The sequence below is a fragment of the Acartia tonsa genome, chromosome 2 (genome assembly GCF_053477335.1).
Source record: "Acartia tonsa isolate MP-2025a chromosome 2, ASM5347733v1, whole genome shotgun sequence".
NCBI lineage: Eukaryota > Metazoa > Arthropoda > Copepoda > Calanoida > Acartiidae > Acartia > Acartia tonsa.
The window spans coordinates 55,686,813-55,713,383 of NC_137261.1; the positions used below are offsets into that span (position 1 = coordinate 55,686,813).

At 33.2% G+C, this 26,571-nt stretch overlaps 1 protein-coding gene across 5 annotated transcripts in view; it reads left to right on the plus strand.

Moving 5' to 3' along the window:
• Window positions 1-245: 245 nt before the first annotated feature.
• Window positions 246-26,571, plus strand: part of LOC145312190 (alpha-galactosidase MYORG) — a 78,900-nt gene continuing 52,574 nt past the window's right edge. For 2 of the 5 annotated variants that reach the window (XM_080151381.1, XM_080151382.1), the window contains exons 1-10: window positions 2,915-3,012; window positions 4,266-4,331; window positions 4,604-4,721; window positions 5,221-5,339; window positions 10,133-10,227; window positions 10,701-10,779; window positions 11,374-11,487; window positions 12,366-12,425; window positions 12,866-12,931; window positions 13,896-13,950. In XM_080151381.1, the coding sequence (XP_080007507.1) occupies window positions 2,930-3,012; window positions 4,266-4,331; window positions 4,604-4,721; window positions 5,221-5,339; window positions 10,133-10,227; window positions 10,701-10,779; window positions 11,374-11,487; window positions 12,366-12,425; window positions 12,866-12,931; window positions 13,896-13,950 (855 nt within the window). In that variant the 5' untranslated portion in view covers window positions 2,915-2,929. Of the gene's footprint in view, window positions 326-2,914; window positions 3,013-4,265; window positions 4,332-4,603; window positions 4,722-5,220; window positions 5,340-10,132; window positions 10,228-10,700; window positions 10,780-11,373; window positions 11,488-12,365; window positions 12,426-12,865; window positions 12,932-13,895; window positions 13,951-21,270; window positions 21,763-22,728; window positions 22,891-26,571 lie in introns of those variants that run through there. The other 3 variants (XM_080151384.1, XM_080151383.1, XM_080151385.1) reach the window with 3 other exon arrangements.

The window sequence follows — 26,571 nt, forward strand, 5'->3', positions numbered from 1 at the left end:
AGGGAATGCCTGGCTAAAACAGGTGGAACTCATTACAATGCACAGTTTTAACTTCCAGACAAGAGTCGTGCAATCAAAAGGGGTGGTTGTTTAGTCATATAATCATGCATAGCAATTAGGCAAGATTTGGTCCAGAATTGCACCAAAATATAGGCATAAAGGGTGAGGCTAAGTTGTTTAAAAAAAACAATTTGAGGGAAAGCACCATGAAAATATATGCTTTAAAAAATTTTAATTTTTGACAAAATTAAGATTTTTATGTGTAAAATGTAAAAATGACTGATCTGAGAAAACAGACTCTGTTCAATTCTTTAAAGAAACTTCAGTAAGTTGAATTCATCATTATATATAAGTAACAGGTCTGTCTGTCTGTGTGTAGAAAATTTTCATATTAAAGTCCTACTTTACAATGAAGCTTTTTATAGAATCATTATATTTCAGAAATCATCAAGCAGACTTTGAAAAGTTCTTACATGACTAAAGGGATAAGACAATGGCCGATAAATTGATGTACATCCTCAATTATATGGTTAATGACAAGGATGGTAATATCCTTAAGTTGCAGAGCACAAAATTAATAATGGACAAAGAAAAAAAGTAAATAAAAGGCCTTTCTTGTTTTGAAATTTGTTGCAAAATTCCTAATAATACAGGATATTGTTTAATGACATACTTACAATTTTAAGCCTTGATTTTAGAGATGATTTGCTTAGAATATTTTACCTACTTGCTCATGGAATCAGTATTCCAAATATAGGAAGAATAGGACAATTATGATATTCAAAATTATTTTTTATAAAAAGTAAAAAAATCTGCCTGTTTAAAATAAACTTATGAAATTTCTGATATCGATGAAAGAGTTTTATAACTGCTATTAAAGGAATAAGTATACAAAGTTTGAAATCGGTAGGACAATTTTAACATGCCTAAATTAACGATAAGAGCTTTCCTTCACTGACGGAAGGTCCGACTCTAATTATAGAAAAGCATCGGTTTAAAAAAATCATCTTCAACAAATATAGAGTCCAAATTTTCATGTAGTTCGCAATGAAAAATAAGTTTTATGTAAGAAATGAAATTTAAACTATTGTTGGTAAAGATTGAATTTTGAATCCTCTCTTCAACTCAAATATGAAATTCTTCTGTGTATTGATAAACCTGGGTTTGCGTTATGTTAATAGTTTTTGCTATAGTTATTATCATATCGTATTATAGACAGCTTTCCGTGGATATTAAAATGAAAATGTTAAGATTTAAATCAGTTTTGTTAGACCCGAGAAAAACTGGTATTAATTTTATGACTTTAATTTTGATATTCGTGGAAAACTGTCTACAATACTTTGTTATTCATGATTTTTTAGTATGACTGAGAACCGGTTCTAGTACAGCAGATAGCAATCGGTTTCAAAGCATTACTGGAAAAATATTTCCTAAGGATCTACGGTACCTGTATTCGTTCAACAGCTAAATGAGAAACCTTTCTATCTATAATACAAAGTAGAATGATTTCTGTCAGTCCGTCTGTCTGTCCGTCCCTTAAGATCTCGGTAACCACTGAACCGATTGGATTCTACTCTTCAGGGAATATACCTACTGGTCTTGTGGTGGTTTTAGGGTATTTTCATGGGGGTTGGGACACACCCATTTTTATTTCTTTTTTTTGCTGAAGATTTTATGGTACTTTTACGAATTTCGCCAAAAAAATTTTTTGATCACCTCTTGGGTCAATGCCCCTAGAGGCTAGGGGCGAAGCCGCTAGTGTTAATTAATAGGATAATAATTTTTAAGTTTTTATTATAAACAAGCGTGACATAGTACCGAAGCAGAGAAAAATCATTGATATGAATTCGGACAAATTGATTTTAAAAGCATATGAACAGAGTGGTCATATATCATGAATAATATTATAGAAATCACGAAACCTCAAACATTTCGCCGTGACGATACGGACTGACGAACAAACAAAGTTAGTGATAGAGTAGCTCGCTAAAAAGAAAATAATTTTAAATTAGTGTATACATCCAAAATAAAGGGAGGGGGAGCGTTTCTTCCATCCTTAAGAAATACCCTCCCCCCCTCCATTTAAATCTCTAGCCGTTGATTTATTTGGAAGCTTCAGGTTGGTATCCCTTTTCTTTTCTATTTAAAAAAAGAAAGTAAAAAGTAAAAATATTATTATAATTATGTGCATAAACATTTTTTTTATTCATCGCCCATGCAAAAATCATAAAGAAATTAAGAAATATCAAAGAGATAAAAACATTATTACCTTATAAAAAAAACAAGGACGAAACATTTATTAGTGAAAAAGCACAAAAAATATAGAATGACAAACGGACAAAGAAGCTATAGAGCAAATGCAACAATAGGATGAGATACCTTTAAAAGAAATGACCAACAGACTGAAGATCTAAGTAAATTGTAAACTGAATGCACTTTGAAAAAGATGGTCTTTATATGAGATATCAGCATAGCAGTTTATCTTATTAAGCAGCTTAGAAAATATCATTTCCAGTAGAGCATCAAGGACTGACGGACAGACACACAAAGTGAATTATGGAGTAGCTTCGCTACTAAAAACTATATTTGCTGATGACATTTTTTTCCTTTTAATTATCTGTCCAAACTTTGTGATAAGGTTATCATTAATAGATGTATTACACTAGATACTCAGTCACACACAATAATCTGTCTAAAATTAAAAGAAATTTCTAACTGTCAAATTAATTACTGCTGACTTATATAAGGATGAAATGAAAAAAACCGCATTTTCTTTAAAAAATGTGTTCATTCCAAAACCAAAAATATAGTTTGATTGTTCTTTCACTTTTTTCCTATTGGGTTAATGATTTGCTTGAGAATCTAGAGTTTTATATACATTGTATCAAATTTTGCTGTTTCAATTAATCAGTCTCGCGCATTTGTTGACATGGCGCGCCAAGCCAACAGTCATTCAAACAGAAAACAAAGAAAAATCAAGTTTAATTCAGAATTATCTGACCGGCGTAGAAGGTAGCCAGCTAGCTTCACCAGAGTGAAACAGAAAAGGAGGGGCCAATGGGCTGTTTATTACACTAGTCCCCAAAGTTTGAAAACTGTTATTGAATTATAATTGGTTGTTTCATTAAGTTTAGTGACCAAAACTTTCAACCACCAATTATAATCTTCTGAATGGGTAAATTTGTGTATTATAAAATTGTGTGCAGCAAATTGTCTTATCCCTTTAGATCCCTGAGAGTGACATATGTTTACTTGTAAGCGAAGCTACTGTATACTTTACTTTGCCTGTCCGTCTGTCTGTAATGCTTTGCGGGAAATTTGCTTTTTTTGGCTGCTATTTCTGTTAGACTTCTTATTATTTTTGAAGATCCTCTTTTTACAAGAGAATACAGTATACTACTTTCTCAGTCCGTTTTATATCGTTTATGCTTCAAAAGACAACATATGTTATGTTTCCTAATTTAATTCCCTTCCTACCTGATAATTTCCATAAATAATAATGTTCTGTTTTTTCTAGTGTGTTTTATTTTTGTTAATATCCTTTTCCAGGGGGGGGGGGGATTGGGCTGTTATACCAATAGTCCCCAAAGTTTTATGATAATGTTTTCTTATAAATTTGCTTAACAACTTTGGGGACTTTAATTAATTTTTTTGGTTGGTTGGTTTATTACGTTGAATAGTGGCGTGCAGATGATTTTGCCAGCCCTCTGACAATTTTTGACACCCCCTTAACTAAAATCGTGGGGGGGGGGGGGGGGGAGGGAGGGTCTAACAGATGTACAGATAAAGTGAATCATAGAGTAGTTTTGTTAATTTCATGTAATAAAGAAGCTTAGATTTAGAATGGAGAAAGCTGAGACAACTTCCATTGAATGGGACTTGTTCATCTCAACGGACAGACCGACGGATAGACTGTCGGACAGATGGGCAAAGAAGATTATAGAGAAGGTTTGCTAATAAAGTAATAAACTTGATGGATCAAAAATGAAAAAAAAAGAGATGAGACAAGTTCTACGGACAGACTGGCTAATAGACTGTCGGACAGATGGACAAAGAAGATTATAGAGAAGGTTTGCTACTAAAATCATGAATTTGATAGATCAAAAAATGAAAAAAAACTTACATTTAGAAAGGAGAGGGATGAGACAAGTTATATGGAATGGGACTTGTTCATCTCAACAGACAGACCGACGGATAGACTGTCGGACAGATGGACAAAGTAGTTTATAGAGAAGGTTAGCTACTAAAATAAACAAATCTTTTAGAAAGGAGAGAGATGAGACAAGTTCTATGGAATGGGACTTCAGCGAGGAGGAAGAGGATATACAAGAACAGGAACAATAGATTTATTACCCTAGATTCCCTGTCAGAAACATTAATCTGTCTAACTGAAGCTCTTTATGATATAAAAAAGACGTCATACAATAGGCCAATGATAGGACAATACACAGACTAAATAACCAATTGCAGGCCAGTATATATTTTTATTGACCAATGGTAGACCAGTATGACGACTCTTTTTAGAGGCACAGTAAAAAGCTATCAGAAAGAGTACAATCTAATGATATGGCCATATTAGGGATCTAGATATACTAAATTTATTACAGGAAGTATCAAAACAGCTGAGCAATTCAGAGCAACAGCTGCAGCTGACAAGAAAACCAGCTCTGAAGAACCATTTTACCACGTCTTCAACTGAAAGTAGCATAATAAAAAATGGGGTGAATATCTAATTTTTTTACCAGATAAAAGTAAATATTTTGACAATTTGTGATAGATTTATGAATTTGTGACATTAATTGCTAATGGCTACACCACCTAGAGGCCTCTAGGGGCATTTGAGGGAGGATTATGGGGAAGGGGAGTCGAAGAACACAGTAAAAGTGTCTGACTGATTATGACGTAACAAAAAAAATTAGCCAATGAGAGGCCATTATTGACCAATGGTAAAATTCGCAGTGGCTAATTTTTTTTGTTACGTCATAATCAGTCAGACACTTTTACTGTGTTCGGAGTCGAACCTCAATATTTAATTTTAGTTTTAAAAAGAACAAGTTATATAAAATTAGAAAATGGGGGGGGGGGGGTATGAGTTCCATGTCGGTCCAGTCGCAAGATCTAATGCAATAAAGGATAGACAGACACTCTGTTTGTTTCTTTTACAAAAATATGGATTGTATATGAAATGGTTTCTAGAATAATCAAATTAAAATTTTTTAGAGTCTAAAGCATAACAGAATATTGTTGAATGGGGCCACAATTGGTCAGGGATCTCTAGATACCTTACATCCTGGCAAATCAACTTCAGTGCCATCCACTCCAAATGCCTTTGGATCAAAGTAAGCAATCATTTTTCTCTCTATTAGTTAATGTTGTTGCGAGGTGGATCAGGAAGATTTATTTAACCTTGATAGGGGGGTTTGGGGGGGTATATGATCCCATCCGTAACTATTTAAAAAAAAACATGAGAGATATCAAAACCAAATTGGATAGTTTTGGATACCTTACATCCTGGTAAACCAAGTTCGGTGCCATCCACTCCAAATGCCTTTGGATCAAAGTAAGCAATAATTTTTTTCTCTATTAGTTAATCTTGTTGCGAGGGGGATCAGAAAGATTTCTTTAACCCTGAAAGGGGGGTTTTGGGGATGGGGGGTATGTGACTCACTGCTAACCAAGATACCATAAGAGATAATTTTGGATACCTCACATCCTGGCAAATCAAATTTGGTACTTTCCACTCCAAATGCCTTGATCTCTTGATACCTTACATCCTGGCAAATCAACTTCGGTGCCATCCACTCCAAATGCCTTTGGATCAAAGTAAGCATTTTTTTCTCTATTAGTTTATCTTGTTGCGAGGGGGATCAGGAAGATTTATTTAACCTTGATAGAGGGGTTTTGGGGGGGTATATGATCCCATCCTTAACCATCTCAAAAACCATGAGAGATATCAAAACCAAATTGGATAGTTTTGGATACCTTACATCCTGGTAAAGCAAGTTCGGTGTCATCCACTCCAATTTCCTTTGGATTAGTTTACCTTGTCAGAAGGCTAGGGACCTAGGAAAATTTCTATAAACAGGATAGGATGAGTTGATGGGGGGGGGGGGAGGGAGTTGATGTATAACTAATTTTATCATAACCAATTGCTCTATACTCATTCTTTTCGCTAAATATAAATATCTTTATTGTTCTTTTTTGATCTTTGCAGGTCCTCTAAGAAAGAGGGTGGTCTGTACAGATCAATATCCATGTTTTATTATCTGTATTCTAGGTCCTCAATGAAGGGGGGTGGTCTGTACAGTTCAATATCCATGTTTTATTATCTGAATTCTAGGTCCTCAGAGAAGGGGGTGGTCTGTACAGTTCAATATCCATGTTTTATTATCTGTATTCCTGGTCCTCAGAGAAGGGGGTGGTCTGTACAGTTCAATATCCATGTTTTATTATCTGAATTCTAGGTCCTCAGAGAAGGGGGTGGTCTGTACAGATCAATTCTTATTCTTATGCCTTGGGTAGCCCTATGATGGGCATAGGCTACGTCAAGGTCTCTCCAATTCTTCTTTTCCTTAGCTAAGTCTACAGCATCACTCCATTTCATCTTCAAATCAAGCATCTCTTTCTCCAACTCTCTCCTCCAGGTGTTCCTTGGCCTCCCTGGTTTCCTTTTCCCCTGGTGGGGATTAAAGTGTAAGGCCTGCCTAGTAATATCTTCGGGACTTTTTTTTTGGGTATGTCCTAACCATCTCCATTTTCTTTGCTTTATCACTGATCTTATATCTTTCATGTCACTTCTCAAAAGCAAATCTTTATTTGATATGATGTTAGGCCAGAAGATTTTATGAATCCTTCTCAGGCATTTGTTGATGAAAGTCTGGAGCTTAGTCTCATGGGTTTTATTTAGAAACCATGTTTCAGCTCCATAAAGCAGAACAGACATGACATTGGAGTTAAAAAGTCTTAACTTTGTGCGAACAGGGATGGTTCTTGAGTTCCAGATATTGTTTAGGCAAGCAAAAGCTGATCTAGCTTTACATATTCTAGCCTTAACATCTGCATTTGTTCCACCATATTCATCAATTTTACTGCCTAAGTATTCAAATGTGCTAACATCTTCCAAATTAATGTCGCCAATCTTTATGGGTTCTTGAGATGTGGCATTTATTCTAAGGATTTTAGTTTTGGGAACATTTATATTTAATCCAATTTTCTTAGAAGTTTCTGCAATCCTATTCGTCTTTCTCTGCATTTGATGTCTGGTTGTAGAGAGTAAACCAATATCATCTGCATAGTCCAGATCATTAAGATGATCAGTAACAGTCCACTGAATACCATCTCTTGCTTCACACTGTCTCATGATCCAGTCTATAGCAAGGAGAAAGAGAAAAGGGGAAAGGAGACATCCTTGTCTGACCCCAGTTTTAATAACAAACAGATCAGACAGTTTCCCCTTGAACATCACTTTACCACCACCATCTTCGTACATAGATTTGATAATGTTGATGATCTTGATTGGGATGCCATAGTGTCTCAAGATCTTCCAAAGTGATGTTCTGTCCAGCAAGTCAAATGCTTTTTTGTAATCTATAAAGTTTACAAAAAGCTGAGAGTTCCATTCCTTAGATTGTTCTATTATTATTCTAAGTGTTGTAATTTGATCAATTGTTGATCTATTTGATCTAAAACCAGCTTGATTTGGTCTAAGCTTTTCATCAACTTTAGTTTTGATCCTGCTTAGAATAATTCTGCTTAGAATTTTGCCTGGAACTGATAAAAGCATGATTCCTCTATGATTTCCACACTGAGTCAAATCTCCTTTTTTGGGTAAAATGGTGATGTGACCATTTTTCCAGTCCTCGGGACAAATCTCATTATTCCAGATTTTGTGTATGAGGGGTAAAAAGGACTTGGCTGAGAGTTCTATGTCAGCTTTTAATACTTCAGCAGGAATATTGTCAGAACCAGCAGCTTTGTTATTCTTGAGAGTCTTTAACGCTTCCTTGATTTCTTGCAGGCTAGGGGGCTCAGTAAGAATATCAAGTGTATCTTCAGAAGGTGGGATGTCAACTTCTTCTTCAGAAGAGGGTACATTTAGGATATCATTGAAATGTTCAGCCCATCTGTTCAGATTATCTTCATCAGTTTTTAACAGATTACCTTGTTTGTCTCTGATGTGTGAACTAGATTTGTTGAATTTACCAGTCAGTTTTCTGGTGATATCATAGACCTCTTTCATCCTATTTTGTCTTGCAGCATTCTCAGCTTTTGTTGCAAGTTCTTCAGTGTAGGATCTTTTATCTCTTTGAGCGCTCTTTTTTATGGCCTTGCTAAGTCTATTGTAAGAAGCTTTGTCAGTCTCATTTTCTGTATCAAGGACTTTCTTTCTCAACTCTTGCCTTTCATTCATAAGGTTGATGGTATTTTGAGAAATCCATGGTTGCTTTTCATTTTTCTTGAAACCTAGATATTCTTTACTGACTTCATTATAGACAGTTTTAATTTCTTCCCAAGATTCTTCAACAGTATTATCTTCAGTGGGTGTTAAGGCCTCGAAACGATTATGAAGGTTAAGCTTAAAGGTATTTAGCTTGTCTTGATCTTGAAGAGCACTTATGTTGTATTTAATCCTTGGGTTTTGGGCTGATTGTTGCCTTTTAAGTTTTAGCTTAACAGTGGAAGAGAGTAGAAAATGATCCGAGCTTACATCTGCACCTCTTTGTACTTTTACATCAAGAAGGGATCTTCTGAACTTCTTGGAGATGCATATATGATCAATCTGGTTTAAAGTAGCTTGATCTGGTAATTTCCACGTGACTGTATGAATGTTCTTGTGAGGGAAAAGGGTTCCACCTATCACCAACTTATGCTCTGTACAAAAACTTACAAGTCTGTCTCCATTATCATTCATGGAACCAAGTCAATGTCTACCCATTACTTCCTCCATGTTTTCATTGTTATCACCAACTTTGGCATTGAGATCACCGATGAGCATGGTAATGTCCTTCTCTTTTTGACCATCCCTGTAAACTTTGTCAAGTTGGTCATAGAAGTTGTTCTTGACATCATCATCTTTATCCTTAGTTGGGGCATAGACTAATATTAGCCGCAGATTTATCCTCTTGTTAGAGGTTTTAAAATAAGCTTCCATTATTCTTGGGCCATGTGGTAGCCAACTTATCAGAGCCTTGGAGGCATCAGCTGTTAGGATAAGTGCTACTCCCTGGTGGTGACCTAGTGCCTCATCTTGTTGGCCAGAATATAGTATTCTCATGCCTGAGAGATGTTTGAAGTCACCACTTCCAGTCCATCGTGATTCAGTGATGCCTAGAACATCAATCTTGTACTTCGTCATTTCTCTAATAATGTTTTCTACTCTTCCTGCCTTGTACATTGTTTGTACGTTCCATGTGCAAATTTTGGTTGATCTACTAGAGTTGAGGAGCCTCGGTCTACCTGGTCTGCTAGCAGTTTGCCAGCCAGACGTCATATTGTTGTTGCCAACAGCCTCAGTCATTGGATCAGAAGAATTTCCCATACTTTCCTCTGTTACAAGGGTTGTATGAATTCTAGGTCCTCAGAGAAGGGGATGGTCTGTACAGTTCAATATCCATGTTTTATTATATGAATTATAGGTCCTCAGAGAATGCAGTGGTCTGTACAGTTCAATATCCATGTTTTATTATATGTATTCCAGGTTTCAGAGAATGAAGTGGTCTGTACAGTTCAATATCCATGTTTTATTATATGAATTCCAGGTCCTCAGAGAATGAAGTGGTCTGTACAGTTCAATATCCATGTTTTATTATCTGTATTCTAGGTCCTCAGAGAAGGGGGTGGTCTGTACAGTTCAATATCCATGTTTTATTATATGTATTCCAGGTCCTCAGAGAATGCAGTGGTCTGTACAGGTAAATATCCATATTTTATTATATGGATTATAGGTCCTCAGAGAATGCAGTGGTCTGTACAGTTCAATATCCATGTTTTATTATATGTATTATAGGTCCTCAGAGAAAAAGGGTGGTCTGTACAGGTCAATATCCATATTTTATTATCTGTATTCCAGGTCCTCAGAGAAAGGGGGTGGTCTGTACAGATCAATATCCATGTTTTATAATCTGTATTCTAGGTCCTCAGAGAAGGGGGGTGGGCTGTACAGATCAATATCGTTTGCTGACAGAGATATTGTGGTTGAGGTTCCTAGCAGATCTCAACTTAATTTTGGTAATTTTATTTATTGTATTTTTAGACAATTAATAATTTTCTAATAATTTCTGAAATTTTAAGAGATGTCCCAAAGGTGGGTGGAGTAAAGGGGTACCCTCTAAATCTAAGCGTTGCTTTATCTAGTAATGGTATCATTGTTTCAATTTTAATCTATTTAATGGAGGTTTATCAGAGAGAGAGAGAGATAGAGTGGACATTTAGCTTTTTATTATACTAATCCCCAAAGTTTTATAATAACGCTTTCCTATTCGTTGCTCAACAACTTGACTTCAATGAATTTTGACTGGTTGGTTTATTAAGTTGAGTGTTCAAACGTTTCAACCACTAATTTTTATCTACAGAAGATATAATTTTGTGTATCATCATTGGGGATGTATATTAATTTATTGTCCATTGTTTTATTCCGGAGATTTATGCAAATTTTAATTAAGTTAATTTTCATAAAATTTTTTTTTCTCTTCATTTTCAAGTATCGGAGACGCATGGATCAAGCAGTAAAAGTTTATTGAAACTGGATAGGTCTAGCGGTCATCCTAACAATGGTCATAGGTAAGATTTTCATTTTTTGGGGTTTCTCAGAAAATGACTTGTCAAGCAAAGAAAACCCTTACTTTGAACAAATGTAAAACCAGTATTGTTCTTATTTGATTAATTACTGCTGGATTTGAATTGGGTTTAAGCTATATTGAAAAAAAAACATGTATCGTATCGTATTACAGACAATTTGTTAATAATACAGATATAATTCCAGTTTCAATGGCCTGACCTTTTGGCCTCTCGAATCAATCAAACAGTAATTGATCCTGTAATTGTCTATAATATGATGCAATAATAGTTATTTATCGGATCGTATTATAGACAGCTATTTATATGCAGATATTAAAATGCAAAAATATATAAGATTAAAATCAGTTTTGTTATACCCCAGGGGCAGAAGTCCCTGGCTAACAAAACTGGTGTAAATTTTATGATATTTTTAATACTTGTAGAAAATTATCTGTAATACGATGCTATACAAGATTTTTTAGTATGGCTGAGAACCGTTTTGTAATCCAGCGGACGTTAATCGGTTTCGAAGCCATACTGGAAATATTAAATATTTAAATATTAATTACAATTTTAAATGATTATTATTTTATAAAGAAGTGTTGAAATCCGACACTCGTATGATAGTTCTGAGAGTGAAGAAGAAACTGGAAGGGACACCACTGCTCAAACTAAACTTATTCAAGATAAAAGTCCCAAATCCCCAAACAGGTAAGCTGAAGAATCAATGCCGTGCGGAAGGGGAGTGTCAATCCACCCCCCCCCCCCCACCTGTAGCGGAATTTTAAAAAAACTGCCTTCCTATTAAACGACCCCTCAAGGTTCAACACTAACTTTATTAATTGCTATGCACGCCACTGAAATGAATTTGAATTATTTTTTTGAACCGCAAATTATTTTAACAGCACTAAAACTTTCTCTCATGTACAATTAGTATATGGTTTTATGAGGGATTTTAAAAAATAAGACAATACACATATTTTAGCTCTACACTCTAAATTATTGATTAAAAACAAAATTACCTTATAATTTAAAATTATTGACATGTATAGTTTGTTTTTATTAATCAAGTTTTAACCCAACGGTTCAGAGAACATGTTGTAAAACTTTAAATAACAGTCCAATATCTCATACCTCCCCGAAAAAGCCCTTGCTAAAATTGTACCTGTATATACTTTGCTCAACCTCTTATAACTCAGGAATATATAAATAAGTAAATAACAATAAAATTATGTTTATTTTGTAGAGTTTTAAGAAAACAATTTTGTGAAAAATAGCACAATTTTCAAGCCAATATCTCCACGCTCCCTTAAAAACACAATTGCGAAAATTCTCCCTGTATATACTTTGCTCAACCTCTTATAACTCAGGGCATTATGGATAAGTAAATAACGATGAAATATTTGTTATGTTTATTTTGTAGAGCGCTGAGAAATCTAGATTGTGAAAAATAGTACAATTTACAATCCAATCCCTCCCTGGAAAACGCCATTGCTAAAATTCCCCCTGCCCATAACTAACTTTCTCAAAACTCAGGGCTATATGGATAAGTAAATAACATTAAAATGATTGTAATGTTTATTTTGTAGAGCGCTGAGAAAACAAGGGGTGTGTGTGAGGACTAATATGCCTATACAACACGCACTCAGGTTAGAATTAATAACTATTTTTACACAGGGATCTTAAGGGATAAGACACTGGTTGATGATTGTATAAAAAAAGTTTTTAAGCAAACCAAATGATAGAACCTTTTGGGTCCAGCTAAATCTACAAAGCTTTTTTTAGGGGGGATGGGTGATTAAAAAATATGGATAGGAAGGATAAAAATCACTATAATCTCAAAAATTTTGGGATACTTCTAAATTTGTTTATGTAGGGGGAGTGGGGTGACAAGTATATTTGAAAGTCCAATATTTCCTTTCTCCCTGATCTTTTAAAAAGAATCCTAATGTGAAATAAAAACCCATTGAATTTAACTCTCATTTAAAAAAGCAAATGCACAATTTTTAAACATCTTTTATAAATTTTCTTTTTTAACTTAATACAATATTCATTAAACAAATCTAATTAATTCTCATTTATTTATTAGATTTCCAACCTCTTTTAATTTTGATGTTGTGGATGGTCCTCAAATGTACAACAATTTCTTTAACAGGTTATTTAAATTTTTAACAGATTTTCCAAACATGGGGAATGTCAGCTTCTTATCCCTGTTTTGTGTGCCAAATGGAATAGCAATAATTGTTGATTTAAGCATAATAGTCATAATATTCATTTTAATTAATCAGATTTGAAGATTTTTAATATGACAAGGTATGTCTAGAAAGCTACCACTACATTTGAGATAATTTGATTTTTAATTTTTTAAAATAATTTTGACTAAGAAATCTTGATACTGATAGGTATTTGGCATTGCAATAGATAAGACTCAAAATATTTATCCCTATTTGATATTTCGCATTTACAATTTTATTGGTAGTCTTTGTCATTATTGTAAATCGTAAATTAATTTAGTAAAATGATGAATTAAATACGCATAAAACTTCTTATGTAAATGATGTACGTAATTTTTTTAGGCAATTTAGAAAATAACCTTATATTATTATTTGCATATTTAGAGCAATTAATGAAATAAATTGGACAATAGCACTTCAATTGACAGTACAACACTACTAGAAATATGCACAATAAAAGGTTGAAAAGGGGTATTTTTGTCCACTTGTATTATTGTATCTGTTTTCCCTGTCCTATTTTAATAATTACTAAAGGTTTATTTTGTTTGTTAACCACTGAACCATTTGAGTTCTCTATTTGAGGGTGAATTTAGACTTTTAGCAGCTTTTAGTAATGATACTAAGGTATATAGTAAGCTTTCTTCCAAAACTTATGTATCTCTCAAAATATAGACTCTCTAAAAATTATAAGCACAAAAATCATTAAAAATTTGTTTTACTTTCTTTGAAATCCACGACGTAATTTTTATCCCTTTAATTCTGGACTTTGAAAATAATAAAAAAGTATGCAATGATTTCAAGTCAACTAATGATATGAAATGTGTATAAAACTTAAGGTACTATAACAATATCCCCTCACTCCCTAAGATATTTTTTCTATTTCAGACGCAGATCTAGCTCCTTGCCAGAACTAAATACAGGAATCAACTTTGAAGAAAAGGTTAGTGGCATTCATGATTTTCCCCGGAGGAAAGGTACACTGATATGTGAATGGTCTCCAAAGTTTTATTAAGACGTTATCTCATTCGCTGAATAAAAAGCTTTTATAAGCAATATAAAGTGTCATGCGTTACATCATAAAAAAAACATGTCTTAAAAGGAGGGATGAGAGGAAAGGTGGGAAAGGAAACCCCAAAAAAGACATGGATAATAGACTATTTTTATGACGTCACACTTGACACTTCCTGCGCTTCAAGCTTTTGAGAATTCATTAAATCTTGAAGGTTGGTATGAACTTTTAAATTAATGATTTTAATTTATAAAAAAGTTAATTTTTTCTACTATTATTTGGGGTGAAGTGAAAAGAAATTTACCATCAATATTCTTATCCCTAGAATTTTCACTACTTTAATCATATAGATGTATATTGTTCGTTTAAAATAAAATTCCTTGATATATATGGTAAGTAAAAATTAAAGTTTAATTTGAAATAAACATAAATTGACGTTGGTTATAAAGCATTTGGATTCCTAAAATGTATTTGTAAAAGTATTTGTCTGTTTGTAAGTATGTTTGATAGTTAAAATCTTGAGAACAGCTTAGCTGATGGTTACATAATTTTAAGGATAGAGTAGTATTGGTTCAGGGCAAATTTAAATTATTTATAGGTGGTTTATGTCACCCTCTAAGAAATTATTTTAAGAAAAAAATTCCCCAACAAAAATATTTACTTTTTTATTGATAAAATAATGCTGTAGTTACGAGTAAAGCCCCTAGAGGCTAAGGACGCATCCACAAGTAAATAAAGAAGTTAAAGATATTAATTTGGAGGCGTTTCTAAAAAAGGGTCTAATTTACAATTGATCTAACCCTACAAAAGGTCTGATTTAAGAAAGATTTTTAGTGTCTATAAAAATGTCGCCGTAATGGCCTACATTGCTTTTATTTTATAACGTCATTTTATGGATCTTGGACAAAGTAGCTTCAGACAAAGTAGCTTGGGACAAAGTAGCTTCAGGACAAAGTAGCTTTAGGACAAAGTAGCTTCAGGACATTTACTTAAGAAAAGTAGCTTCCTAAGAAAAATAGTCTCCAATATGGCTGCAGCGCTCGGCCCCCTGGCCTGCCTAGCCGCGGGCGCTCGGATTCCTAGACTATAACCTAACCTAACCTATGTTAGCCTCAGAACATTTATTTAAGAAAAATATCATCAACTGATAATACATAGTTGGTTTAGAATTTCGAGGATTTTGCAAAAAGTGGTTGATAGATTTTTACAATTTTTAATACTGTTTTTACAATTTTTAATAATGTTTTTACAATTTTTGGTTAGGTTAGGCTAAGGTTATAGGATAGGGGGCCGAGCGCCCGCGGCTAGGCAGGCCAGGGGGCCGAGCGCTGCGGCCATGATCTTTATTAACAGTGGAGGCTACTTTCCTTAGGAAGCTACTTTGTCCGGAAGCTACTTTATCCTGAAGCTACTTTGTCCTGAAGCTACTTTGTCCTGAAGCTACTTTGTCCGAAGCTACTTTGTCTGAAGCTACTTTGTCCGAAGCTACTTTGTCCAAGATCCCATTTTATAGGCACTATAGAGAGCTTCATTATTTTGTAACACACAACTTAAGTTTACTAGTTAAAAAATACACTGCCTAGGCTTGTACTTGACCTACTAAACTTATAAAAAACCTAAATAATGAATTTATGCACCCTTATAGATATTGTAATCAAAATATCTCATTTTGTATATATTAAGTTTTTTTAAAGCGAAGCTTTTCTGTAATTAGGGTCGGTCCTTTCTTACGACCCGAACGGTTAGCTCTTTTCGTCAATTTAGACATGTTATAATTGTTCTATCGATTTTAAACTTTGCATGATGATTCCTAAAACAGTTAGGCACTGTTTAGGAAGCGTAGCAACACTATAATCGTTACAATTTAAAATACGTTGCTTTTTAACCTTTTTAACAAAAATCTAATATAATTATCCTATTCATTCAGGTACGTTTTAGGAAGCGTAGCAACTCTATAATCGTTACCATTTAAAACATGTTGCTTTTTAACCTTCTTAACAAAAATGTGATATGATATATTCTATAATCTGATTTTTGGAATACTAATTCTTATTACAACAAGTACAATGTTAAAAGCAAAGCTTCTCTATAATCAAGTCCTGAAAATGTAAGTATGTCCTTATACAGTATCCTGTATTAAAGCAGTTTTGCAACAAACTTATTTACAATTTATTTTAGACTTATACATTTATACTATTAAGTTCTAATACTCTACAAGTGTTAACGTTCGTTTGTCCTACCGTTAGAGAGCTTCGCCTTTATGGATGATGTCATCATTTTTAGCCATACACTTACATAAGCAGGCATAATTTAATGATTGACAAGACAATGTAGAATTTTATTTTGATGGAATTAGTCATTTATGATGCAAAAGGGTAAAGTGGTTCAAAATAGTTTTGAAAAAATTCCATCAAAACAAAAATTGACATTTTACAGTAAACGGTAAAGAAATCTGGGTAATTTTCCTCAAAGTGCTTAGCTGTGCACAAAAACTCCTAGACCCTTACTTTAAAATATTGGTTATAGTGTTTCATTTATTTGTTTATTGTTGGGTTAGGTTATTGTGTATGTTTAGCCCTGTCGGTATAGGCACCGCAGTGTTTTGGCTCTTCTCAGGGGTTAGATACTAATTACTAATTTTCAATTTTTAAAGAATAATGGGGGGCGGGGGGGGTATTTATGTGCTGAACTAGGCAGTTTAGTGGAAAGCGCAAAAATCTGTAACAGAGAAAATAAGTTTTCTAGTATTAAAATTCCATCCATAAAATATTACTTACTTAAATACAAACAGACAGAGTGGATTACAGGCAAATTCAGGGTCTAATTTTGTACAGTAAATATTCTGTACACAGTGGTTTTTCTCGAGTTTTGTAAAAGGTATGTTTTATAAAATGTACAAAACAAAGAGATTTTTAAAACAAAATTTTATCCAATTTTTTAAAGCAGTATTAGAGTGGATATTTGCCCTTGTACTTTCGAAACTTGCGTACAATCTCAGACTACAGAGTGTCTGTCACTACAGAGGGAGTTAACCAAAGCTTCATAGAACACACTGCACGATAAAAAAAACTCAAAACTCACCCCCCCCCCCCCATTAAAAACAGGGATTACCAAGTCTACCCTACTTAATATACAACTTATAACTAGGATGATCATGTCCATTTGTAGTGCATTAATGTGAAGCTAAAATCATTTTACAAAATAAAAAGCCACACTTTTTCTACATTCATGACAATATACTGTTTAATATCGTCAGAAATATATTCGACATGCTGTTTTAAAGAAACTTTTTTGCCTTTTTTTTTATGACGACTGTATAGCATACTAGGGGCTACACCCTTAGCATCTAGGGGCTTTGTATTTTGAGAAAAAGCTAAGGACAAAAAATAGCCTTAAACCATACTAAGAATAATCTAAAGGTAAAACATTCTAAATCCATCCAGGGATCTAAGTGAATGTTCCCTGAAGGGGAGAACTCAATCGGTTCGGTAGTAGTTATCGAAATCTTACGCGATAGACAAAAAAATCTTACATTTTTATGTAATAGGATATTGATATGATAACAACACAAACATAATAACATGGGCGTATGTTGGTCTGCCCGGACGTACGGACGGTCGGCCATACCCTAGTCATATAGTAGCCGCGCTAGTAATTATATATTACGGCTTTCCATGTCCTTTACACAATGCACTGAAATATCTTATTGTATGCAAATATTAGTGCTTTCCATCAAAGAGACTGTCGAGCACTGAATCCCCCTTCACCTTAAAAAAATAATAAGTGGGAGTGGTAGATTTTTCCCCCTATGACTAACCCCTGCAGTAACCTAACCCCGCAGGGCTACCAAGTACCCTATATAACCTAACCTGAACTCTGAAATATCCAAGGATCTAAAGGGATAAGACAATGGTCGATAAATTGATGTAAATCCCCAATAATTATACACAAAATTACTCCTTCTGTATATTAAAATTAGTAGTTAAAAAGTTTCAACACTCAACATAATAAATCAACCAATCAAAATTCACTAAGATTACAAAGTTAACCAACGATTAAGAAAACATTATTATACAACTTTGGGAACTAGTCTAATAAACAGCCCATTGTCTCTATGGGGGATATTTGTTCTCAACTGGGCAATTTAAGGGAAAATGCCCGAAAATCATATACTTTATTACTTTCCTTTCCTACCCCTCAAAAGTTGACAAATGCACCCCTCAAAATACATAAAGTCAATGTCTTTTAAACATTAGTTTAGTTTTTACTTTGGTATCAATAACATTTTAAAAATTGCAAAATAGATAAAAAGTGTATCCTTAATTAAAAGTAACAGGATGTCTGTCTGTCTGTCTGTACTGAAGGATCTCACTAACCACTAAACCGATATGGTTTTCCTTTACAGTGTAGCTTCTCATAGGTCCTGGGAAGGTTTGTAGCTATTTTGGGGGACGGTACAATGTCTAATGTCCCCTCCCTTCCTAGCATTAAACCATTACTCACTGGGGGAGGGGGGGGGGGGGGTTGTAATCAGTGCTCAACAAGGTGCTTTGAGTGAAGTCACCCTACAAATAGCCTTATAATATTAAATTAAAAAGTTATCATGTTGAAAAAAATCTTTCAAAATATTTATAAAAATCCTTTAAATTTTATTTTTAACTTTAGTTTTACTTTGACATCTGAAGAGAGCAAACATGCAATTGAAACAGTTTGTAATGTCTGAATAAATATGTAAAATTCATATTTAGTTTAAGAGTTAACCATTTAGATACATCAAAATTAAATATTGTTCAAACAACTTATACCAATAACGAAATTAATTCTAAAAAAATCACGGAACCTATACGTATTTTTCAGCTGTCGTTTGGGGGCGACACATCGTAAAATTGACGAAATCTCCATTTGCCCCCCAGTTATTATTTTAGATTTATTTCGCTTGTTGGTTATACCTTATTCGTATTGTTTAAGGCTTGCCATAGTTATTAAAAATAGCTTAAGGCAAATGGTTTTAAACCAATCCCATATACATTTAAATCAATTTATCAACTATTTGCTTATACCCAGGGAGGGAGGGGGCATCGGACTGTGCATATTACTAGTACCCAAAGTTTTATAAACATATTCCTTTCATTTTTGGTTTAAAAGCTTTAAATATTTATATTAAATCTTAATTGGGTTCTGCAAACCTACGGTGTAAAAAAATTTCCAACAATACTTTTGGTCTACAAAAGGAGTTATTTTGTTTATTATAATTTTTGGTGTTGCATTATCGTCCATTGCCTTATATATTATCCATATATATACATCCATAATTACTACATCTAATATAATGTCGATAGTACAAAAGTAAAATTTTCTAGTTTTTATTTCATGTATCAATCAATTAGGAAAATTTTTAAAAAAATCTTTAAAAAATACGAAATGAAAATGTTCAGTACAATTAAAAAGTGTATAATATAATACAAATACTAGAGTTGTAGCTAGACTGCTTAACGTATTTTCAACTGTACACTTAATAAAGATTTCAATTGTATTTGTTTGTATTTTATTTATAAATATTAATATTTTTAGCAATTAACTCAATATATTAATGCCATGGTACATGAACTACGACATCTTTTAATTATAGAGTAACTGCGATACTAAACAGAAACGTAATAATGTACATTGACAATCTAAACCCTTCATTATACAGTTATCATTCTAAGTAATTGATATCTTTACATGAAGATTCACTGAACGCGCGCGTGGTTAAATCATTTATTATCACGGATCTTAAGGGATAAGACAATGAAAGATAAATTATGATAAATAAAGTTACCCCTTTATGCAACGAAAATTTATTGATGGAAACGATATTATGTACAACCCAATCGAGATTTAATAAAAGTACCCAAAGTTTTTAAATTAAAAAACTTTGGTGCGGGTCAGCATTGTTATTTACGTTCCAATGTCCTCTCCCTTCCCGTTAACTATTAAACAATTATTCCTCACTGTGCAGGGTGTACCAAAAATTTACTTGAAAAATAGATTACAGAGACTTATTTGACCGAAATCATACATAAATTTTAAATATCTTCTGAAATACAGGCATTAATTCTAAATGTTTAATAAATATTGTTTAAAAAAAATATCTTTTTCACTTTTATACATTTTAGTACATAAACTTAAAAGAAAAATTGTATAACTCAAGAAAAATCCTATGTTACATGTACAAAAATACAAAACTGTTAATGAATTAGTCTTTAAAAAAAAAAATTATTGTATCATAATTATATCAGTATTTTATACCTTTATTTGTCTTATTAATCAATAATTGTGGATAAATATTTTCGGACACCCTGCTAAAGTTATTGAAAACTATCTACACGTAAATTGTTATTCAATGAACAAGAATAATTGGGTTTCTAACTAGTTCTTATCCCTCAAACCCCTTAAATTTAATCTCAGTTATACAATCTTTGTTAATGTTATACATTATAACTTTTGTTTGTTCTTACTAGTTATTATTAGTTATTGTTGTTATTGAATGATAGAATAAAATGTTCTAAATTGTTTTACTAAAGTGATAAAATAAAAGTGAAAAATGAAGTTCCGACGCAACGGTGTACAATTGTTGCAGCCAGGTTCGGCGATAACCAGTCAAGAAAACTTTCCCATGCGCAAGCATGCCAGTGACCTTAATGTATCTACCAATGGAAACTATCCAAGTGATTGTCGGGTGATTAACGAGCGGTCGGTCAGTCAGGCCGGTAGCAGGCTAGCGAGTCCGGGCATCAGCAGGGCAAACAGTAGAGCCTCGTCGCCGGGTGGCGGACGTAGAGTGACTATTTGTGAAGTTGTTAGAAAGTATAGCCATTCGACAAGGAATATAATTTGAAATTATTAAAACTGTATACTAATAGGAATGTAATAATAGTTATTTCTCGCATCGTTATAAACAGCTTTCCGCGGATATAAAATGTACGATATTGTATTCGAGCACAGAACCACCACCCCCCTATATTTTGAAATAGATTAAATAACAGATTCTAACCTAACCTAGAGCAAAAAACTTCCTGTACCATCCCTTTTACTACTACAATTAATTTTAAAATAATTTGATGGGTAGGGATGTTTTTTTTTTGCTTGACTAAAACCCTTTTAATTGAAACCAACAATAAATCTACGAAAATAAACCCCTTTTAAATATTTTCATTTTACCAAGAAAAGTTTATGCATGTAAAATTTCTAATCATGTTTTGTAGTGATATAAACATGATCTCGGACGACAATGACAACAGCCTTCCACTGAAATCCATCAGCTACAAGGTGGACTCGGAGGCACGAAGCTCCTCTGGAGCCAGCTCCAACAGCTCTGGCAGCCACAGTTCAACATCCAGCTTAATTGACAACAGCAGCTCAGAAGACTCGAGCAGTCCTAAATCCAGCCCAAGCTTTATATCCCATAAATCCAATTCATTATCTTCTTCTACTGGTAAATCTATAGAAAGAAGCATACAATTGTCAGAATCTATAAAAATGAAGACTCCTGTTCAAAATAGACGATTCCAAGTGAATAAATCTACTAAAATGTTTCTTACCCTGCCGGATCAGACACAGAAAGTACAGCGGCCGTACATGGCTGTTGCTGGCAACAAGCAGGCCAGTCCAGGTTTAAAGAAGCTGGCCGAAGCCATCAAAATTGAAATAAGTCCACCTGAGGAGGAGAATCAAGATATTGAAGCTTCAAATAATAATCAAGTAAGTACAATAGCATTGACTTTTTACAAGCGATAAGATATATGCCTTGAAGTCTGTCTTTCTGTCCGGTCCATCTTAGTGACTTCACAAATTTAAAATTTCTCAGTTGTCTTATAGAATAGATGTTATATTTTTGTGTATATTCCCACCTAGTTGTCATGGTCTATGAATGCTGTGTCACAGGGATCTAAAGGGATAAGACAATGGCCGATAAATTGATATGTATCCTCAATGATGATACACAAAATTACCCCTCCTGTAGATTACAATTATTGGTTGCAACGTAAAAAAATTAGTGGTTGAAACGTTTGAACCCTCAACTTATTAAAATAATCTATCAAAATTCACTATAGTCCCCAAAGTTTTTAAGCCAACGAATAAGAAAACTATTAATGAAGCCTCTAGGGACCAGTGTAATAAACAGCCCATTGTCCCCTCTCTCTTTGGCTGTAGTACAGCCTCTCCAAAAATGGGGTATGTTCGTTGTCCACTGATTTATCAAAAATTCGGACGGACCGACCCTAATTATAGAAAAGCTTCGCTTTAAAAAAATAAAAATTTACCCCATCTTATTTTGAATTGACAGATTTCAAATATTTTCAAACATAAAAATGTATAAGTTAAATATACATTTAGTAGATCATTGCAGAGAGAGAATGGACAATGGGCTGTTTATTACACCAGTCCCCAAAGTTATGTAATAACGTTTTCTTATTCGTTCGCTTAACAATTTTGATTGGTTGGTTCATTAATTTGAGTGTCCAAACATTTGAACCACTTGTTGTAATATACAGATTGGGTAGTTTTGTGTATCATCATTGGGGACGTACATAAATTTATTGTTTTAAAAGCTATTGATCCATCTCGACCCAAGATAAATTTATTGGCCATTGTCTTATCCCTTTAAAGTTAATTGATTTTCATTAAAAAGTTTTGATTTCCTAATTAATTGTATAAATGATTTAGACTGATTATGTGTGCCAAAACGAGAAGAAGGAAACTCACAAAGAGACAAAGACGACCTCTCCTCCAAAAATAATTGCTGACAAAGTTACTGAGAAAGAGAAAATATATTTAGATATACCCGGAGCTAAACCAAAAAAGAAAAATAGATTTAATGTTGTCAAGGTAAGTCTTTAACTTATATTTCCAGTATGGCTTCCAAACCGGTTAATATCCGCTGGATTAGAACCAGTTCTCAGGAAAACTGGAAAATCATATATAGAGCATCGCATTACAGACAATTTACCAGATTTATTAGCCTAGGACTTTGGCTCCTTAGGGCTAACAAAATGGTTTTATTCTTATATTTTCTGTTATCTTTTTTAATATCTGCATAAAGCTGTCAATAAAACGATGCGATAAATAACCAGTATGGCTTCCAAACCGATGGAAAAGCTACCTAATATATGTTAATATTCATTGCCCATCTTCGCTTTTTAATGTTGATATCCTTGTTTTTTTTTATTCAATCTTAATAATTATTCATAAAATCTTATTTCTGATGTTTAATTTATTATTGTAAATGTATGTTAATTATTATTAATATTATCATTAAGGAAATATGTCAATACCAAAGATTCATAATTAATATAAAAAGTTTTATATTTACATATAAGTATTTTATATAATAATGGATAAAGAATACGTGGATATATTGACAGAGGGGAAATTTGTCCTCAATTTAGCTTTCAAAAATATGAACCTAATTTATTGGTAATTTCGTTCATCCAGTAGTAGAAGGAGGGGACTGGGTATAATGGGGGGTATCGTTATTTTAGCCAGCTGTGATTATCAGCCTACTAGAGTACATGAAAATCTGGTGCTACCTCCAAGTAATAATACATCGATTTATATAAAATATGTTAAATAAATATATGTATGTATTTTATCTAAAAGTAAGAAAGTCGAAAGAAAATCGATAAAAGATAGAAATTAAGACGAAAAAAAGACAACATCAATAAGCAGCACAAAAATTATGGATGGACGGACAAACAGATAAAGTGTGTTATGGAGCAAAAGCATGAAGGTTAAGAATAAGAAAAGAAAGGGAAAGAATAAACATAGAAAATCACGAAACTTTAAAATAAAAAAAAATATATGTCTTTTCTAGCATGATCGATAGACCAACTGACTAAGTAAGTTGTATACTGGATGCTCTTTACAAAATTTTACAACCACTTTAAGTTGTGGATAGTAATTGATTTATCTTTCACTAGCGGCTACGCCCCTAGAGGCCTCTAGGGGCACTTGAGGAGGGGGGAGTCGAATTTGATAACCCAATTTCTTGTTTTAGATTTTAAAAGAAAATTTAAAAAATATTTTGGGGGTGGAAATTTTTTTTTTTTGGGGGGGGGATATTTTTAATTTTTGGGGGGGTTGACCCCGGGTTGTCCCACCCCCCAAGAAAATAGTTATAAACCTTCCCGGGACTTATGAGAAGCTACCCTGTTAAGGAGAACCCGATTGGTTCAGCGATTAGCGAGATCCTTTGGTACAAACACACAGACACACAGACAAACATCCTGTTACTTTAGTATAGGGATTGTCTTATCCCCTAAGACTTAAGACTAGTTAGATCCAATTTTAATCTGGATGGCAAATGATTCTTACATCAATAGACTTATTACCCTAGATAATTATTATTCCAATAGATTTATTACCCTAGATGATTATTATAATAGAATTTTTACCCTATTGTTTAATTTGATATATTTATTACTCATGATGATTATTATTCCAATAGATTTATTACCCTAGATGTTTAATTTAATATATTTATTACCCTAGATGATTATTATTCTAATATATATATTACCCTAGATGTTTAATTTAATATATTTATTACCCTAGATTATTTATATTCCAATAGATTTATTCCCCCAGATATTTTTTTAATTCCAATAGGTTTATTACCCTAGATAGTTATTGTAATATATTTATTACCCTAGATAATTATAATTCCTAAAGGTTTATTACCTCAGATGATTATAATTCAGATAGGTTTATTACCCTAGATAGTTATTGTAATATATTTGTTACCCTAGATAATTATTGTAATAGATTTATTTCTCTAGATGTTTATTATTCCAATAGATTTATTACCCTAGATGATTAGTCACGCACATTTACTTTCAATTCTAAGATAGAATTCCTTGCTTTTAAAGACTTTTGTTTATATTTGGTCACATGAGCGATGAAATTTTTTGCTCTTTCTCTCAAAAATGTTTACACTTTATAATCAATAATTTGGTCGGTTTTAAACTTCTCTGTTTTCCTTTTGGCCAATTAAAGAGATTGTGGATCTAGACTTTTTACATTTATTACTATTCCTATCAAAATACAATTCTGAATAGACTATAGTTCTACTTACTAATTAAATTAATTAGGCAACTTATTCAACTTTTTCTCTTATTCCACAAATCTATAATGATTTCACGTGATTTATTCATGAAAGAGATTTTTGATAGTAGTAATTTAGAACTTATTTTGTTGAAGAATTTTTGAGGAACCTAATTTAAATGTGCCAGTGTGTTCGAATCCCCCTTTCCTCCCTTATTAAAACAAAAGGTTGGGAGTTTAGTTTTTCGTTAGTTTGTATATTATTTTGAGTCTGATTAGGTTAGATTATATTGGGTAATGTAGAGCCCAGCAGAGACAGAGCCTATGCATAGGGAAAAGTAAGTTTTTACAAAAAAAATTAAGGGAGTGGGATTTTAATACTCGATGTGCACTCTTAGGGAAAGCATCAGATATTCTCTCAAGATTTTAAAATTACTACTAAAACGATGCTAAAACTACAATTTTCTAATTGACAAAGAATTAGATTAAAGAGACAAAGTCAATCGCTGTAGGGATTATAAGTAACTCAGAAGTCGTTGTCTAATTAATGATTGAAACTCTAAATAATACCTATTCATTTATAGAAAATAGATAAAAGAATCCGTCAAAAGATGAAACTAGGTTAGATTTATGAAATTCAATGATTTTTAAGAATTTGACAAATATCATTATTTATTATTTTTCTTATTGGTTACAAGTGGATACGCCTCTAGAGGCCTCGGAATACTAAATTGAGAGAGGGGGGGGGGTGGGTAGGGAGGTAAGAACAGGATCTTAAATTTATATTTAAAAAGAAAAAGTAAAAAAGTTTATGGAGGTGTAAACATTTTTACGGGCTATTTCTCTATAAAGGGTGGAGGCATATTTCCTCCAATTGATAAAACCTTTCCTGTGAAGGAGAGTCGTATTGGTCCAGCAGTAAACTAAATCTATTTGTGCAGACAGACAAGAGTATCTAGGACTATTATTCAATGATGTAATTATTTTTGATTATTTCTTCTTGCCTTAAATATGCCCAAAACTTAACTTCCATGAATAACTACCTGGCCCAAGTTGTGGAGACCATTTAAGTCTCCAAATTGCTTTCTGTTATTTAGTATGAATCTTGCTCTGTTTTTTTTTGTGCCGCTATTAGCTGATTCCAAAGACCCAATACAAAATCGGGACAGGGTCCCCACAATGTTGAAAGAGTTGCATATAACTCGTGTCCCCTCTATTCTTTTACTTTAAAATTTGACATGCATACATACAGACAGATGCATTAAAATGTAGTGTAGATAATTTTATAATCTGTAAAACAAAGTAGTACGATGTCTGTCTGTCAGTCTGAAGCTTAAGATCTCAGTAACCACTGAACCGATTGGGCTCTACTCTTTAGGGAATATACCTACTGGTCCTGGGATGATTTTAAGTTATTTTCTTGGGGGATGGGACACCCCTAACCCCTCCAAAAAATGAAAAATATCC